We start from the raw sequence: 19,206 nt of genomic DNA on the forward strand, positions 1-19,206 counted from the left end.
AGATCTGATCCAAAAGCTGGACAGTTTTCAGGGACTCTCTACCTCTGACCCCTCTTTATCTTAATACAGATAAAAAGACAAGAAGTAGGGCAGCTTCCCATTTTAATGCCAAGCATATTTTGTGTTATTAGAAAGAACCTTTAATAGCAAAGGCTCTACAACAAGCTAAAGGCTGAATTGTCTTGAGATACTAAAATGAGAGAAGAGAATTCTAAGCTATCTAGTTTTATGCAAAAGATTTAAAAGTCAGCTACCAAAACCCTCTCTTCTGGAAATCTATATAGAACTCTTGATGATAGGATGCAGAACTACAGAATTGTTTAGGTTGGAAAAGCCCCCTAAGATCACTCAGTCCAACCATCAACCCAACACCACCATGGCCATTAACCATGTCCCACAGTGCCATGGACACACGTTTCTGGAACACCTCCAGGGATGGAGACTCCACCACCTCCCTGGGCAGCCTGTGCCAACCCCTGACCACTCCTGCAGCAAAGAATTTGTTTCCTCATCTCCAACCTAAACTTCCCTTGGCACAGTTTCACAGAGTATCTTTGGTTGGAAGAGACCTTCAAGATCATCCAGTCCAGTCCAGCCTTTGACCCAGCCCTGCAAGGTCACCACTTAACCGTGTCCCTAAGCACCAGGTCCACATGCATGTCTACAACTACCTGAAGGGAGGGTGTAGCCAGGTGGGGCTTAGTCTCTTCACCCAGGCAACCAGCACCAGAACAAGAGGACACAGTCTCAAGCTGCACCAGGGGAAGTTTAGGCTGGATGTTAGGAAGAAGTTCTTCACAGAAAGAGAGATTGGCCATTGGAATGTGCTGCCCAGGGAGGTGGTGGAGTCACCATCACTGGAGGTGTTTAGGAAGAGCCTGGATGGGGTGCTTGGTGCCATGGTTTAGTTGATTGGATGGTGTTGGGTGATAGGTTGGACGTGATGATCTCAAAGTTCTTTTCCAACCTGGTCTATTCTATTCTATTCTATTCTATTCTATTCTATTCTATCCTATTCTATTCTATTCTATTCTATTCTCAAAAACTGCAGGAAAAAAACAGACCAGAAGCCAGTGATGCTTAATCAGGAGCCTCAAGAGAGGAAGAATCTTGCACAAGGACATGCACAGATTCACCCCCACCATTAATGCACAGGAATTCTGTCTGCAGCAAGGGCTTCTCCCAAACCTATCTCCACAAGCAAGAAAGAACAAACACATCTGTACAGGTCTGCAAGCCAAAGCTGCTTGGAACAAAGCAAGCCAGCAGAAGAGGAGATGCAGCTCCTGGTGCTCTTCAATAGCCACAGCAATCCCAGCACCAAACTGAAGCCAAGTGTCCTGGAGAACACATCAAAGAGTTTAGAGAGGACAACGCAGGCTGTTCAAAGCACAGAGACTCATGCCATGAGCATGTCACTGAACATGGTGGAAAATGCATTACAGTTTGACTCCTGTGAGGTAAGTTCTGATTCAGACCATATGGTCTTCTGAGACAAGCGTGAGTGCATGTCTCCACGTGTGTGCACCAGAGCTGAGGTCTCCAACCCTCAGCTGCATCCATCCCGGCCCTCCAGCAGAAGCAAGGAGAGCACAGGAAGATGGCAGTAAAGATTAAATTCATCCTTTTTCACAGGCATTCAGTGAAGCTCACCAGTTTAACTCATTATCTCAGAAATCTGGTCATTAAGGGATGAAAACAATCACAGAATGGTTTGGGTTGGAAGGGACCTCTAAAGGTCATCCACTCCAACCCCCCTGCACTCAGCAGGGACATCCTCCACTAGAGCAGCTTGCTCAGAGCCTTGGCCAGCCTTGAATATCTCCAGGGATGGGGCCTCAACCACCACTCTGGGCAACCTGTTGCAGTGTTCCAGCACCCTCATGGTGCAGAGCTTGTTCCTCACATCCAATCTCAGTCTGCTCTGCTCTCATTTCAAACCACTGCCCCTTGTCCTGTCCCTGCAGGCCTTTGGGAACAGTCCCTCTACAGCCTTCTTGTAGCCCCCGTCAGGTACTGGCAGGCCGTTTATTAGGTCTGCCTGAAGCCTCCTCTTCTCCAGGCTGAACAATCCCAGCTCTCTCAGCCTGTCCTCACAGCAGAGGTCCCCCAGCCCCCTGATCAATGCTTTGTTATGTTTTTATTTGTTCTCTTTACAAGTCTAAGGAAAAAAAAAGCAAAACAAAGCAAAACAACAAACAACAAACTATAACCTAACAAACCAAATCACACCAGTGTCTGAATAATTCATAACAAGGAAAAGGATCAATGACCAGATCATTAAGTTCTTTTCTTCTCCCCTGTTCTATTTAACATGGTATAAAACAGATGATATTTTTATGTCCCCCTCAGGCAAAGAGGTCCATTGGCTGCAATAAAAGGCTACCTCAGAAAACCAGGGGTCAGGAGTCTGGCCTTCAAATAAAAAAGCCTAGCTGAAATATAGTCCTAGGAGCACAGAAAACAGTATTTACAAGTTTATTTTTCAGCAGACCTCTCCAAAATCAACATTTATCTGCACTCTAGGAATTAAAGTGATTGCTTGTTAGGGTATTTTCTGCACTGCAGCTACAGACAGGTGCTGATTTTTTCACAGCACCTTGGATTCCAGGTGTTTTCTCCTCCTGCTGCTTACAAACATGAAATGAGATTCTGGTGTTGCAACACCAAGCTTGCAAACGTTTGAAATGCAGATTTGTTTACATGACAGCTTCTGAACACATAGGCTGGCTTCTGCCTGACAAAGTCACCAACGGAGCTCAACTCAACGGGGAAGGGAAGGTCAGGGGAAGAGCAAGAGGAAAAGGAAGAAGCTTCTCAGTACTTGTAGCTGGAACCCATTCCAACTCCATTTCCTCTCCAGGAACTTTAACATGTCAACCCTAGCAGCTTTATGCTTTTTCTTTTTGCCTTTTGGGTTGTTTTTAAGTTCTCCTTATTTTCATTACCAGGCTTGCCACCCCTTACAGGGCCAAGGGGCTCCCACGAGAACCCCCTCAAAAGTGCCCAGCAGCACAGCAAGAGTGCTGGCTGCCTGCCCACCCCCCACCAGCTTCCTGCCCCTGCCCTTTACACCCCTGCAAGTGGGAAGAATGAAAAAAAAAACAAGAAAAAACCCACAACACCCCAAAACCCCAACAAACCACACACCACAGAAGCCCAGAACATGAAAAGGTAAATCTGAAAATCATTTCACAAGGGTCCACGGAGAAACTGCTACAACCATCAGCAGATTCATGGAAGCTCCCTAACCATCAAGAATGAGATGAATCAGGGCTTAACCCTTGCCTGGCCAGGGCAGCATGTCACCTTGGTCACTACACTTTCTCTGGACTCCTGGCCTTATCTTCTGGACACCAGCAGTATCTTCCTCATCCTGTGACTACAGAGTAAACACCAAGTGGTTCTCCTCTGAGGCAGATCCACCCTTTTATTAATGCTTTAGCAGACACTTGGGATGCTTTAAGAACAACTCTGAGATGCAGCTCAGCAAGACAAAGCACTGATCCTTCTGGCAAATTCAAGCATCTGCTCCAGAGCCTCTGGGCTGTTAAAAGCCCTTCTGAATTCTAACGAGGTTTGGAGTAATGAAGGCTGCACTTCAGCATCCTCACAAAGACATACAGAAAATAAGCGATGACCAGCCCTGCAGCCTGAGACTCAGATACTGTTTGACAACAGCCAGCACCAACATGTGCCAAAGCTCTTTCAGGATGGAACACTTGGAGCATCTCCTCGCTGGCTGTTACTCTGTACAGCAGCAGAATCATGGAGTAGCTCAGGTTGGAAGGGACCTCAGAGATCATCTGCTCCAACCTCCCCACCATGGGCAGGGACACCTCTCAACTAGACTCAGCTGCTCAAGGCCTCATCCAGCCTGGCCTTCAACACCCCCAGGGAGGAGGCAGCCACAGCCTCCATGGGCAGCCTATTCCAGAGTCTCACCACCCTCCTACTGATGAATTTCTTCCTCAGCTCCAGTCTAACCCTGCTCTGCCTCAGCTTCAAACCATTCCCCCTTGCCCTGTCTCTAGACACCCTCAGGAGATGTCTCTCTGCAATCTTCCTGTAGGATCCCTTCAGGTACTGGCAGGCAGCTCTAAGGTCCCCCCTGGAGTCTCCTCCAGGCTGAACAACCCCAGCTCCCTCAGCCTGTCCTCACAGCAGAGGTGCTCCAGCCCTTGGATCATCTTTGTGGCCTCTGCTGGACTCACTCCAACAGCTGTGTCCTTCTTGTGCTGGGGATACCAGAACTGGAGGCAGGATTGGAGGTGTGGGTCTCATCAGAACAGAGCCAAGGGGCAGAATCCCTTCTTGCCCTGCTGGCCACACTTCTCTTACTGCAGCAGGATGGCATACAGCAATGGGGAGGCAACCAAATGTCTGCCCCCATCAGCACCAGGGTCAGGAAATGCTGCTGTGCTTCTGCTCTTCCTCCAATTCAAGCAACACCTTCTTGGAAGTGCTAAATTCACCAGAGGGTTTCTCAGTCACAGGCCCATGGACTAAATATCTGGACTGAAGAAGCACCTGAGAGTGTTTGGACGTAAGAATTTGGGCTTAGTGTTTTCCAGCATGCAGTCAGGGTAGGGGTAAAGGAGAATGACACTTGATCATTCTGAGCAGCCAACTGATGCAAGACTTCATACTGGAATGCCTCAGATACTACAAAACATCTTTGTTTGTGTGCAGTCATCCACGGCAAGCGAAGATTCTCTCCTACTCTGGAGCAATCTCCTGCTCTATCATTTATTTGTAAGAGACTGCACACACTCTTTTAGTGCCCCTCACCACAGAAGGGTTTGAAAGCCTGGAATACTGACTCCATAGCATGCATCAGCCAGCACATGGGAACAACCATAACCTTTCCAGGACACCACCACAAAGTGCTCTGTGTTCCACCCAGCCCCTCACTCCTCAAGGATTTCTTCTGTGCCAAAACTGACGCAGCGCTGCTGCAACCCCCTTGTAATGACAGCATCTGCTGAGAGGGCTCACTCAGCTCCTCAGCAGCAAGAGGAAACCATGCTTCAAGCAACACAACACAAAAAGGGAGGGGAAAAGGAGAGTGCTGCTGCAAGATTAACTGCACGGTCACAGGTAAAAGGAGTAATTAAAACAAGATCTTCAGCAAGATTGTGAGCAGAGCCGAAGGCTGCCAAGTAGTTTTCACTGAGGTGAAGCTTCACAGAGCAGCTAGCTCTTCACGTCTGATCTGAAGGAAGTCCTCATCTAAGCAAATGTCTGGAGAAATGAAAAGTTTTCAACAAGAATTTTAGTACAGCAGGTTCTCTTCCCTCAACAAGTGATTTTTAAAAGTACTTTTACTTGTTTGCAGTTCCAAAGCCTGCTGCAGTTGGAACTCAATAGCTTGGAGCAGTAGGTAGACCTGAAAATCACCCATCCCATTAGCTCCTCCTCCTACTGCCTCAGGCTGCTTCAAGCCAGGGTATTTTGCATTTTCACACAGGCTGCTAACAACATTTACATTAAGTTCAGTGCCATAGTTCCCTCTCAAAACTTTTATCTAGCAGTATGCTAAAGACTGAAATAATCATACTGTAAGAACAAAGGGAAGTTTAAATAAGCTTCTTCACATTAAAGTTTTAATAGCAGGGGGGAAAACCAACAGTCCCCACACACAGGAACTCTGCAGGACAATGAAAATCCAGGTCTCATGTCAGACATCTGTGTTCCTGGCTCCTGTAAATCATGCAGCATGAACCTAGAGACTGGCTCAAAGCTCAGCTCTGTGCCAGGACCTCAACTGCAGCACCAGGCACTGAAACAAGCTGAGCTGCAAAAATGCTCCCAGTGCCAGCAGCAAAGCCCAAGGAACAGGCAGACTGCTGTGTTTCCCTCTGCCTCTCAACATTACCACCACGAGCAGCTTTTTGAACTGCTGCAGTAGTTGTACAGGTCAGCAAGACACTCAGCAGGTGTCAGAACTTGCTGGGAGCAGGATTCAAAGGGAAGCAAAGAGAGAAACTGTTGTTCCCATCCTTAGCTCATGCCACCCACCCTGCAAACACAAGGTGCTGCCTGGACGAGCTGACTGCTCTGCTGCATGTTCACCCCCTGCAGACCGCCTGTCCTGCCCCCAGAGCTCCTGAGCACATTTCTTTCCTGCAGCCTTTCATGATGAGACAGACAACACAGGGATGGGAAGGGCATGTGTAAACTTCCCCCACAGACTGACTGTCTAACCCAGGAGACCCCAATGCAGAAGTGCACTGACAACGGAAAGCAAGGCCACTGCTGGAGGAAAGTAGGGATCTCTCTGGCTGAAGACAGCTCAGGAGTGACCAGCCACTATCAGGCACCGTGTGCTAACCACATCACATCCTCCACTCACAGCCACCTGACAGATGTTTCTCCACCAGAGTGCTGTGCTGCTTGCCCAGCACTGCCTTCCACATGTCACAGATTCATAGACTGGTTTGGGGTTGGAAAGGACCTTCAAGATCAGCTAGTTCCAAACCCTCTGGCATTGGCAGGGACACCTTCCACAGACCAGGTTGCTCAAGGTCTCATCCCACCTGGTCTTCAGTATCTACACAAGCCAGAAGACATCACTTCCTCTCAAGCCATTGGGGACAGCCAGAGAATAAAGATGACTCAGGTAGTAACCCACCCAGTACCCTATAGCTGGGAGCAGCACTGCTATGCACTACATCTCACAGTCCCCTGGAGCTGAAACTATGGCTGAGGTTCTGTTAAAACCACCATGCAGGATACAAACTGGACTGTGGCTGGGACACAAACCTGTCCTGATGGAGAGAGATGGCTGCAGCAGAAAGTGTCTCCAGTCACCTGCCAGTGCCAGGTCTAGGTCTGTCAGCATTCACTGCTCTCATGCAGGTTTACCATCTACTGCAGGCAGCAATTAATGGTCAAGAAACTGGCTTTCAGTGAACTCTGTATGATTTGTCTTTGAGCAAAGTGGTGGTAGCAGATTGTTAGACAACAGCCACCTCCTCTGAGCAGGAACTTCTGCAACAGTTGACTGTTGTACCCTGCATCTTACATTGTAGTTCTCCAAATGATTTAATCCTTCATCAACTGGCACTGCTGCCACAGAATCCTTGTCCTCCCTATGGGTTCCTCTCAGCCCTTTCTTCTGTACTAGCAACTGCATTTGTGCAACTCCCAATGAATCCAGCTGGGAAAGTGACCCAGGTGAAGCCTCAACTGGTGCATACAGGAGCTTTCAGTTGGATCACTTCCTCAGTCTGGTTTGCCACACTGCTACACAAACAACAGCAAGAGAAAGCAGACAAAGGTGAGAGTAACAATGCAGCTTAATCCAGAATAAATCAGCTCTTGGGAATACAAACCTAATTAAAAACATGGGAAAAAAACATGCAGACAAGCCCAAACAGCTCTGCAAGCCTCCTTCCTTGTTTCCAACCCTTTCTTTTTGTTTATTTACTCTTGGGAGTGAACCACTTAGGCTTGTAAGCACAATGCCACAAAGAGAAACCGTTTGGAAATGTAAATAGACAGCTCCTACTGGAGCCCTGGGAAATGCAAGCCAACCCAGGCAGGTAACCCCAGATGGAGTGCTCTTCCACACAGCTTCCTTCATAGTACACATTCAGCAGCCCAGCCAGAGAGCAACATTATGGATTGACCTGACTCAGTGGAAGCACAAACAGCCTTGCCTGGGCTGCCATCCTGGTCAGCGGAGATCCACACAGTGTGCTTCACCTGATCAGAGGTGCTTACTCCAGCTGGAAAGTTCAGATCTTCCCATCCATACAAGGGCCATGGATGACTAGCCAAGATAGGTGAGATGCCTGCTGCCTTGGATGACAACTGTGTATCTCCTGCATGAGAAGTCTCACATTCACAGAGGTGAGGGGTTTGCATCTCACCCTCACTTTGTTCATGGCATGGAGAGCCAGAAGGCTGCGCAAAACTGATCAGTCATTACTTTCCTCCCAGCAGCAGCCCAAGTACAGCATTTACCTTCATCTGTTGTTGCCTCAGTATCAAGCAAGCTTCACACCACCATTTGAGAACCACTTGTTGGCTGCATTAGTACAGGTCCTGGCTCACAAAGGATGAAAGGCCTCTGCCTCTTCTTGATCTCAGCATTCACTGCCTGCCAAGGTAAGCTGCCCTTCTCTGTAGGACACTGCTCTGCACACTTGCAAGTGCCACACAACCCTTCAGCAGCAAAAGCTTCAGAAGACACAGAAGCAATTTGCACCTTACTGGATTCAGATCCTTTGTCACCACCCCCAAGCTAAAGGATGCTGCCACTTCCTTCCCCTCAGTGCCTTCCTCCACTCCATTTCCTCCCTGCTAGCTGCAATTGCTGTCTCCTCAAAGCCTGGTCCCCACAGGGCAGAGGCTGAGAGTGGCCCTGACAAGAGTCACCCCATGGGCAGGTTCCCACACACAGTGATGGGGAGGCTTCACCTCCCAGTGTACATGGAGAATCACACAATTGTTGGGTTGGAAAAGCCCTCTAAGATCATCCAGTCCAACCACTGACCCAACACCACCATGGCCACTAAACCATGTCCAAAGTGCCATGGCCACACATTTCTGGAACACCTCCAGGGATGGTGACTCCTCCACCTCCCTGGGCAGCCTGTGCCAATGCTTCACCACTCTTTCAGCAAAGACATTTTTCCTGATCTCCAATCTAAAGCACTCCCCAATAAGCCTCCACAGGCCGTGACAGCATACCACTGCAGAAGAGCAGGAGCAATTAAAGACACCTTCAGTGTCAGATCTCCCTTCAAATCATACTTCACAGCCACAGTAGCTCTGTTTAAACATAGCCCAAGCAGCTAGTGAGTCAGATTTATAGACTATATTATAATAAGTGGGTTTTTTCCCTTCAGATCATCTCAAGTTCTGCTGCTCCTCAAGCTAGCAAAGAAAAAAGTGACTGAACCAGAAAATATCTGATCCAGAATGCTGGCATTTAACATGAAATGAACACTTAGCTCTGAGTTAAAAATGCACTTAAATCCCACTGTCAAGGGCTCAGGCTTGCCATTACGTCAAACATGACTCTGCCTTAATATTCTGAAGTGAAAGATTCCATGCAGTTATTAAAAGCAACAAGAAATTACACCATATGCACATCTTCATGGCAAATATATTTATATCTCTCCAGATACTAAAGCTCACGTTGGGATAAAGCCCGTGCAGGGTGCTTCCTACTCACTCACAACAGGCCAGATATCACATGAATTGAAAACTTAATGGAAACCAGCCTACAGGAAAATGTTTCTGGAATTTGTGAAGGAAAGAAAGATACAAAAATAAGCATTCAGCTCTCTTTGGTGTTTTCCAAAACAAACTGCTTTTGTGTATATTATTAGCATGTATCCCATTTAGTAGTATTAAATTTGTTTGGCCTAGTAAATACAACCCTTCACACCCTTCTTCCTTCCCTCGTTTGTGCTTCCTGACAGGTAAATGGCAAAACCAGTGAGAGAGGCAGGGCACCAACAGCGCAGCTCTCAGAGCTCGGCTTTCTTCCTATCTAGAGGCAGAACTGATCTGTATGGAGCAAAGGGAAAATAACCCAGCAAAAAGTACAGCAGGCAGAATGTCACAAACACTGGAAGGGGTAAGGATCTTGGAGAGATGAATTCATTTGCCTTTGGCTGACTGGAGAAATAACCACCTCCCTAACTCACATGCTCAAGGCAGACCAAGGTGTTGGTCAAATTACTGGGGTCATTTCCAATGCATGGAAAAGAAACATCATTCCCAACCTTGCTGGCAGCCAAGCTTCAGGCAGGGTTGGTAAGAAATGCTCTAAAGCTGGACCACCAAGCTGCCAGGTCCCCTGCACACCAGAACTGACACCACCTATCGAGCAGGTTTCCTTGCCATGCACTTTTGGTTTTCTTCACATACCAAGGCTGTAACCACTCACTGCTCAGAGAGTAAAACACCCACCTGAAGCTTGTACTAACAGGAGGCAGAGCAACATTTCTGTTCTTCCACGCACCAAAACCACAGAATGGCTTAGGTTGGAATGGACCTTAGAGATCATCTACTCCAACTCTCTCAGCTAGACTCAGCTGCTCGAGGCTGCATCCAGCCTGGCCTTTAACACCCCAGGGAGGAGGCAGCCACAGCCTCCCTGGGCAGCCTACTCCAGAGCGTCACCACCCTGGTACCGAAGAGCTTGTTCCTAAGCTCCAGTCTAACCCTGCTCTGCCTCAGCTTCAAAGCATTCCCCCTTGCCCCTGCCTCCTCCCCTGCACACAAATACATCCATCCAGGCTTCTGGTAAATTAACAAGCATATGGTAAAATTGCATTTCATTGCTACCAGAAACCTCTCCTGGATGGAGGGGGGCTGCTATTTGAAACCTTGCACTTGGCCAGGAGTTGGCACAGAAAGCAGCCATCCCTAAAACTTTCATGAAGCAGGTTTCATGAAGCAGTGAGAGGTGTCAGTGTGAGGTTAAAAGCAGAAAGAAAAAGCAGGGGGGATGGAGAAGGTTGGTTTAACCTCTGTCTGGTCACACATGCCAATCAACAAGCTATTTGATTACTCACAACTTCTGTGTTTTGAACAACTACTGAAATGGGAATTAAGTGAGTTTAAACCAACTGGCACTGCAGCAGACAACAGCTACACTGGATTTCTGCAGTACAGCAATATATCCTGGGATTGCTCTTTAAAGAGCCTCCCCAGCATCTGCAGATGAATCATTCTCCTCTTCTCCTGGGCAGCACTTACAGGCGACAAAGAAAGTCAACCTCTTCTCAGCTTACACCCATTTTGCTTCCACTCCCCCTGGATTAATGTTACCTCTTCACAGAGCTCTTAAATTCCTATTTGCCAAGGCTCCCTAAGTTTAAGGGGGATCTGTTCACACTTTTATGTATTTGAGAGCAGTTAAAGATGTTGAGCCTTGCACCTTCAAGGATTTCTGACACCCTCACTCCTGGGGCTCCAAGCACCAACACTGCCCCAAATTACCAACTCATCTGTGTGGATTTTACCATACCAAAGAAAACAACTTCCTGAAATGGAAGGGTTGTTACCTCTGTGACCTTCAGAGGCTACAGCAGATCTGCATAATGAATCAAATAAAGTCAGAGCTTGCCCAAGCCATGCAATTTTCTAAACGGGGTGCTAAATGCAGAGCTTAATTACCAGCACTTTCCATACTCACCAATTACCTCATCAGTCTGGCCCAGCAGAATTCAGAGTCGGGACTGTCTGGGCTGAAAGCAGCCAGAGAAATGCTCCAAGCAAAGCCTTGCTCCTCATCCTCACGGCAAGGACAGGCTGAGGAAGCTGGAGTTGTTCAGCCTGAAGAAGAGAAGGCTCCAGGGACGCCTAATAGCAGCAGGAGCTACAAGAAGGCTTCAGAGGGACTGTCTGCAAAAGCCTTCAGTGACAGGACAAGGGGCAATGGTTTAAAGTGAGAGCAAAGCAGATTTAGATTGGATGTAAGGAACAAGCTCTGCACCATGAGGGTGCTGAAACACTGCAACAGGTTGCCCAGGGAGGCAGCTGAGGCCCCATCCCTGGAGATCTTCAAGGTGAAGCTAGCCAAGGCTCTGAGCAAGCTGCTCTAGAGGAAGACGTCCCTGCTGAGTGCAGGGGGGTTGGACTGGATGACCTTTGGAGGTCTCTTGCAAGCCAGACCATTATAGGATTCTAAGACTCTATGATCCCTTTCCTCAACCAACACACTGACTACAAATCTCACCTTCAAACAGCTTTGGTTGGTACGCAAATGAGGAAGGTCCCTGGTATCACAACTCTTTTCCCAAGAAGATATTCACACCTGATGATTAGGAACTTAACCAAGGCTTAACAAAAAGAAAAGGCTCAGAGTGTGTAGCTGGTAACTAGTAAAGAGAATAGAATTCAACATGAGACCAGCTCTACTATCCACTTACCAACCTAGCCATTCAAAGAGTGAAGAGTGGGCTCCTAATGAGTCTTAACAATGCTGTCTATGAAAGCTCAACTGTTCTTATGTGAAAGGTAAAATAAGACCATTCTGTTTAGACAGAAACATGCTCTGCTCACAGACATAGCTGCTGTTGGTTAATTATCAGCTACCAAGCTTGCTGTGAGTGCAGCAGTTAAAGACAAGTCCTTACACAGAGCATGAAGTGAACTCGACAACAGAAGAGGAGATAGACAGGGCATTGCAAGGCACTAATTTTGCCAATACCTCACCGCTTTGATCACATCTGTGAAAGACATTTTCCATATGACATACAAATTGCAATAGATTTTGCTATTACCTTGGTTCAAGGGATGGACAGAGTTGGTTTTCTGGCATGCTTGTCAATAAACTCCATGCAGTCCAAGGTTAACTGGCATTTGAGTTACAGCTTAGTACTTTTTATTCCAGAACTGCACAGTTTGGTCCTTAAAATAAAGGCATGTGCTGACATCACACCTGATGTCAGCTTGCCTAGCATGGCGTATTTTACTACAAGATACCAACACCTCCTGGAGCACAGCTGAGGCCCACCTAGATCTTGGCATACAGCAAACATGACCACAAAAGAAAGAGCTCAAAAAGGTTAAACATCTTCTGGTGCAGGCATCACTTGTGAATCCTTGATAGCAGGCAAGGCAAGAAAGCTCACAGGAAGGAGGCTGGTAAGGGTGCTCCTGGCATGGTGTCCTGCCAGCCCAGTGCCATAGAGAGTACACCAGGATATTACCCCTCATCTCAGATGCCTCGTTCAGCCCCTCGGCAATGCCTTCCACAAAGCCAACACTGACCGTGGGGGTGGCCACGGCTGCCCCAACCGATTTCGTGCCCTTACGCATCCACGTTTCCTGTCCCCCAACACAGCCGAGTCCCCAGCAGGCACGATGCTGCCGCAGGCTCCCTGACGGAGCCCGGCAGAGGGACTGCCCTCCTGCCCCCGAAGGCAGAACCAAGGTCGAGCGGTGCCCGGACCATCGCCTGCTCGCCGAGCTCCCCCGCGGGTGCAGACAGCAGGGCAGGTGCACCCCGGCACCCGTGGGGCGCCAGCACAGCCAGAGCGGCTGCCCAGGAGCTGCCCCAGGTGCTGGGGGAGCCGCCGCGGCCTCCAGGGTCTCGGCCGCTGCCCCGCTGCGGCTGCTACTCCCGCCCGGGCGGCGGCGGAGCGGGGAACCGACCCTGCCCGGCCGGGGCAGCTTCTCCCCGGCCGCACCGGCGTGCAGCCGCCGCCCGGCACCGTGACAGGCCCCGGCCCGGCCGGCAACAGCCCACCACGCCGAACAAAAGACCCGGCCGAGGCCCGGAAACGTCCCGGGGTGGCGGGCCGAGCCCCGCCGCCAGCCCGGGGGATGCGGAGAGCGCGGACCGGCCGAGGCACAGGCTGCGGCCGCCGCTGCCGCCCCGCCGCACGGCTCCCAGCACCGCGGCGAACGCGGCGAGGAGGGGGCGGCGGGAGAAGGACGCAATGCAACAGCTCCGGCGGCGCGGAGCGAAGGAGGGAGGGAAGGAGGGGGCTGCACAATGGGGCCAGCGGCAGCCCCTGCCCCTTCCGTTAACAAAAGCTCCCCGGCCGCGGGGCTCGCACCCGCCTCCGCCGCGGGGCTGCCTCCACCGCCCCAGGCCTAGCGGGGGGTCTGCAGCGGGCGGCGGCCCCGCTGCGCCCCGCAGCCGGAGCGTGGAGGGGGCCGGGAAAGGGCTCGCCCCGCCGCCCACCCTCCGGCCAAGCCCCCGCCGCCCGCACAATGCGGCCCCCCCGCGCCGCCCCGGGGCCGCCGCACAAAGCGGGCCGGTCCCGCCGCCCTTCCCGCACCGACCTTGAGCCGCCTCGGGCGCCGCTAAGGTTTTGGTCACCGCCTTCCACACGTTACAGCCCAGCAGGCAGAGGAGAAGCGCCGCCGACCTGCTCATTTCCACCCGTCGCCGCCAGCCGCCGCCAGGGAGGGAGCCGCCGCCGGAGCCGCTGCCCGGAGGAGGAGGAGGAGGAGGAGAAAGAGCCGCATCAGGGGCTGGCCCGCTCCGCGCCTCCCTCCATGTTGCCGTGCGCTGCCCCTCCTGCTTTCTCCGCCCGCTGCATTGTCGTCCCGCCGCCGCGACCCGGCCTCGCGTCCGCGCCTGGCCCGCGGGCGGGAGACGGAGGTGGGGTGGGAAAGGCGGGAGCGCTGCGCGGCCGGGGTGCCTGCCGGTTTTCGCTCCTGCTCCCCGCTGATTCCCTCTCCCCGCACTCCTGGCAGGCGCAGCCGGGCCCCGCCACCCGCTCGTTAACCCTTTGCATCCCCGGTGCTGCCTGTCTCTGCTCACTATCCCCGGGTGCCTGCCCGGCTCTATCTACTATGCTCCCATTTACTTCTGCTTCCGGCAGGCGCAGCAGGGCCCCGGTACCTGTCCGGTTCTGTTCGTTGTCACTCCTCGGTGCTGCACGGCTCCATTAGCTGTCACCCTCTGGTGCCCGCCAGGCTCCATTCGTTGTCACTCTCCCGATGCCTGCTGGGTTCCATTCGTTGTCTTCCCCACGCGGTGCCGCCCGGTCCCATTTGCCGTTCCCCCGCCACGCTGCTACCCGGCTCCGTTCGCTGTCATCCGCTCCCCTTCCCGGGTGGCCTCCCGGCCCCATTCGCTGCCTCTCCCCCCTCCCCGACTCCCTACAGCCGCAGCCGGGCCCGCCGCGCACTCATTGAGCCCCAGCAGCAGCAGTGCCCCGCGCGCCGGACCCGGCGGGACAGCGCCGCCTGCCGGCCGCGCCCCGCCGCGGGCTGAGAGGTGCCGCCGACGTGCGGACCGAGCTGCGGAACCCCGGCGGGGAGCGGGGATCTCCCGGGAGGCCAAGCTGGGCCCCGCCGTGCCTCGTCGTCCTGCCAACGCCGAGGGCAGGAGTGTGGCCCCGGCGGGCAGTCCGCACCGTCCACCCGCCAGGTGCGACGGCGCTCACCTGCCGCAGACAGGGCGCAGGTGTTGCTGCAGACACTCTGATGCCAGGTCTGACACTGCCCCACCGCACACAGACCTCCCAAGCACTGCAGCCCGCCTGCGAGACTGAAGTTTGGATGCCTACAGGCTTCATCTCTCACTGAGGTGTCTTAAGGCTTCAGGTGTTATTCGCAATGTGCATTGGTCAGTAAAATCTGTCTCCAAAAGGCAATGTTTGTTCATTTGCCTGTAGAAAGCAGTGTGATTGTTTACTTTGTCACTTCGGTGTTTGACCAGAGCTGCTACATCACGAGCTGCAGGTTGCTCCTTGTGTGAACAGTGTGAATTTCTTACTGTGATTTTCTTGTGCCCCAGAAGGTTGTCTGCTTCCCTTTTTACAGATACCATATTCTTTCAGAGACTACAATATACTTCAGTCTGCTTTTACTGATAAGCTGTTCAAATAGGTTTTCCTGGGAGTTGCTAAATGCAGTGTCGACACTGCAACTTTATCTTTTTCTCCTGAGAATTTAGAAGATTGATTTGCAAAGCTTGGTCCTGCAAGAAGAGTGGCTACAAAAAGGCTATTCAGTTCCCAGAGGAGACCAAAAGAGCAAATGAAGATCATCTGATCGCACTCCTGCTTAGCAGAAAACAAAGATTTCAGTATCACAGACTCAGGACATGTCTAAGTGTGTCCTAGCAAGTATGGTCCAAGGAGCCCAGTGGCTTTGTTAACAAAACTGACCAAAGTCAGTGGCTGTGAGGTGACTCCTTCCTAAGGGAAGACGCTTGGCCACAGGGTAAATAATCACACATGATAGAGCATCTTCCTGGAGATCCCATTTCCCTCTCTCTAGGTGCCCATTGATTTCATGGCTAGAAGCTTACCTGAATCCTATTTTTGTCCATAAGGAAAGCCACAGCAATTTGTTCTGAAGAGGAACCTGCCTTTTCCTGAAGACATCTGTATTGTTTTCTCAGAAAACAGGTACTGTGGTCCTTGCAGCATCTGTGGCTAACACATACAGGTTGGGGCTGGAAGAGAAATGAGATTGATTGCACTTGATGATCTTAGAGGTCTTTTCCAACCAAAGCAATTCTGTCTTTCTATGATCTTATGATTCTGTGTTCTGTGATTCTGTGAGATACTGCAGTGACTCTGGGCTAGAGTTTTCACTTAAGAAAACAGAGAGCTATTTCCAGAGCTCTTTCCCTTATTCATCTTGCACAAAAGCAGAGTCTTTGGCTTTATCGTGCTTCTCTGTCCCCAGCCATTCACACCCCGCTTCTTTTCAAATGTTGTGTAACTGAATATCTAGACCTTGACACGACAACATCCCATCCAATAACAACATGGCAGAGGAGGAAAAGAAAACCCTCTTTTCTCACCATGTTCCCATAAATATTTTGACCTGCCCCAGAGGGCTGTCAATAGCTGATTCTCAACAGGCTGGGCAGGCTTTGCACCAGCCCTCCTGACTGCAGCCCAGAGACACAGGCTGGGCACTCAGGACTTGTCTCCCTCCTGAAGAAGCTACATTTATATCCATAATGATGTGGTAGCATTCCTGGAAGGGCTTCCATTCATTCCTGTCACAAAACTGAACTGTTCTTCCAAACAGCTTCTCCTGAAGGGATCTTTTCTCCCTGACTCCAGTGAGCACTAAAGTGTCCATGGAGTTATTTTGCACATTTTGTGACTGTCAAGAGTTGTGAGTTGTTTGTTTTTTTCCCTTAAGGGTTGTTATAAGGTTAACACAGACTATAATTGAGAGGAAGCTGCTATTCAGCTCAAAAAGTCCTGCTTTCCCCTTTTCTGTTCCTGAGGGATCCACTCAGCTGAGGGGCTAACTCTAGCATTTGGATATGAGCTGGCAGAACTCAAAGTTTTCTCTGGAGAAGGCCTGATTTCAGTTCTGCTGGACTCTTCTTACCTGCCATCTGAACTGCCACAAAGCTCCTGTGGCACAAGAAGTGTCAGATGTAAATAAACTGAACTCTTTGTGCTGCAGCACAGTGTGGCAAAGCCAGAGCAGGCAAACAGGAGATGTCTGAAGTGCAGTTTTGGTGTCATGCCTTCTAAAACCACTCTTTCCTAAAGCTCTTAATGGCTTTTCACTACATTTAAGAGCCTCTCCTCTCAGTTTAATCCCTTGATGAAACACAGTCAAAGCAGTTTAGATCTAAGCTACTCACCACCTATCCACACTGTTGCTCTCAGTTGTCTCCCTCCATGCCACCTTGGTCCTGGAAGCTGATGGAGCTACAAACATCCAACCAGGCACAGCACTGTCTGAGTGTCTGGGCCTCCCTGTGCCCCCTTCTGTCTGTCCCTTTGAGCCAGCAAAAATTGAACACGGGAAACTGCTGCTTAATGGCCTTCAGCTGTCACTAGAAAGTTCCATACAGATTTTAGAAACCACTTTATCAATCAATACCAAACTGGCCAACAGCATCCTCAGAGGCCAGCAGCTTAGCAAGACTTTTAAACCTGAAGTTCTCTGAAGTTCTCCAGTCAGTTGTGTCAATCATCTTCTTTCTTCAGAGGCCTGGCAGCCCTGCCATGTGAGGAAAGGCTGAGAGATCTGGGTCTGTTCAGCCTGGAGAAGAGAAGGCATAGGGCAGACCATGGACCAGGACATAGAGGCTGGCTACCAGGAGCATGGAGACTCCCTTTTCCCCAAGTAGTCCCATGGGAAAGACAAGGGGTGTTGGGGACAAGTTACTGCTGGGGAGATTCCCATTGGACTCCAGAAGAAAACATTTCTCCATGAGCACAGCTGGACACTGGAACTCTCTCCCAAGGGAAGCAGTGGAGTCCCTACACTGGACAGTTTGTAGACCCAGCTTGGCAGGGTGTTGGGCCAGCTCATTTCAGCTGCACTGTCACCTAGAAAGGTTGGAACAGATGATCCCTGGGGTGCCTTCCAGCCTGGCACTCTGTGATTCTGTGTCTCCTCTTCCTCTTATCTGCCTGTCACCTCTGCTTGCAAGCTTCCTCTCACTCAACACACTTCACTTACATTTGTGCCTGACTTACCCAACCTCATTTATCTTCCTGCTCCAACTTTTTCTGTTATTTCAACCTTTCAGTTTCAAATACATCAGTTTCACAACTGGAGGTGACAACCTTCTGCTCAGACTCCTTGTCCTTTCTGTTCCTTTGTCATTCAAAACCTACTTACCTCTCACCTACACCTTCTAAAGAGCATTCCCAGTTCTTTCCTTTCTTCCCATCTGTTTTATCTCCTGCATTTATCTCAGGTTATCTTTCTATTCTTTATCCTGAGCACTCCTGTCACAGTCTTGTTCATCAGTTTTACCTAATCTTAGTTACTCCTGGTCCCTCCCCATCCACTCCCACCTTCCTGCTTCAGCCTCTGCTTTAATCTAAACCTAGGAAGGTTTTGATCAGAATTCACCCCTTATCTTTGGTGTCACAGGATCACAGATTGCATTGGGTGGGACCCCAATTAGGGTCATCTTAGGGGTCATCTTGTCCACCCCACCTGCAGTCAGCAGGGACACCTCCAACTAGATCACATTGCTCAGGGCCCCATCAAGCCTCACCTTGAATGTCTCCAGGAATGGGGCCTCCATTACCTCTCTGGGCAACCTGTTCCAGCATCGTACCACCCTCAGAACTTCCTCCTGATGTCCAACCTAAACCTGCCCTGCTCCAGTTTCAAACCACTGCCCCTTGTCCTATCCCCACAGGCCCTTCTGAACAGTCCCTCCCCAGCCTTCCTGTAGGCCCCCTTCAGATATTGAAATGCAGCTCTAAGGTCTCCCTGGAGCCTTCTCTTCTCCAGGCTGTACCACCCCAGCTGCCTCAGCCTGTCCTCACAGCAGAGCTGCTCCAGCCCTTGGAACATCTTTGTGGCCTCCTCTGGACTCCAGCAGCTCTGTGTCATTCTAATGCTGGGGACACCAGAACCAGAGGTAGTATTGATTCCTTGGTTTTCCATGCACAAGAACTGCAGAGTTACCAGCTTTAAAATTAAAGCTCAGGGTTTTTTCAAATGCAGTTATGAAGCAGCATTTAATTCACAGTTCTTGGTAATTCACAACAGGGAATTGGACTGGAATCCTGGAATCTCTGTAAGGTTTAAGCTTCAGGGGCTAGCCAAGCTTGGCTTTTAGCCCTTGAAGATCATCCAGGCCAACCATCAACCCAACACCACCATGGCCAATAAACCATGTCCCCAAGTGCCATGACCACACTTTCTTGAACACCTCCAGGGATAGTGACTCCACCACCTCCCTGGGCAGCCTGTTCCAATGACTAACCACTCTTGCAGGCAATCACCAACCTAATCCTCCCCTAGCACAATTTCAGGCCATTTTCTCCT

General features: G+C 50.5%; 1 protein-coding gene across 3 annotated transcripts in view; it reads right to left on the reverse strand.

The window, feature by feature from the left end:
- The window catches only part of FAM171A1 (family with sequence similarity 171 member A1), an 86,043-nt gene extending 71,477 nt beyond the window's left edge, over positions 1-14,566 (reverse strand). For 2 of the 3 annotated variants that reach the window (XM_068156969.1, XM_068156967.1), the window contains exons 1-2: positions 14,327-14,566; positions 13,762-13,907 (exon numbers count right to left, since the gene is read on the reverse strand). In XM_068156969.1, coding sequence (XP_068013070.1) covers positions 13,762-13,855 — 94 coding nt within the window. In that variant the 5' untranslated portion in view covers positions 13,856-13,907; positions 14,327-14,566. Of the gene's footprint in view, positions 1-13,761; positions 14,188-14,326 lie in introns of those variants that run through there. The other variant, XM_068156968.1, reaches the window with a different exon arrangement.
- Positions 14,567-19,206: the final 4,640 nt, after the last annotated feature.

The sequence above is a fragment of the Melanerpes formicivorus genome, unplaced genomic scaffold (assembly GCF_026170545.1).
Source record: "Melanerpes formicivorus ecotype bairdi unplaced genomic scaffold, bMelFor1.0.p_v2 SCAF_35, whole genome shotgun sequence".
Classification (NCBI taxonomy): Eukaryota; Metazoa; Chordata; class Aves; order Piciformes; family Picidae; genus Melanerpes; species Melanerpes formicivorus.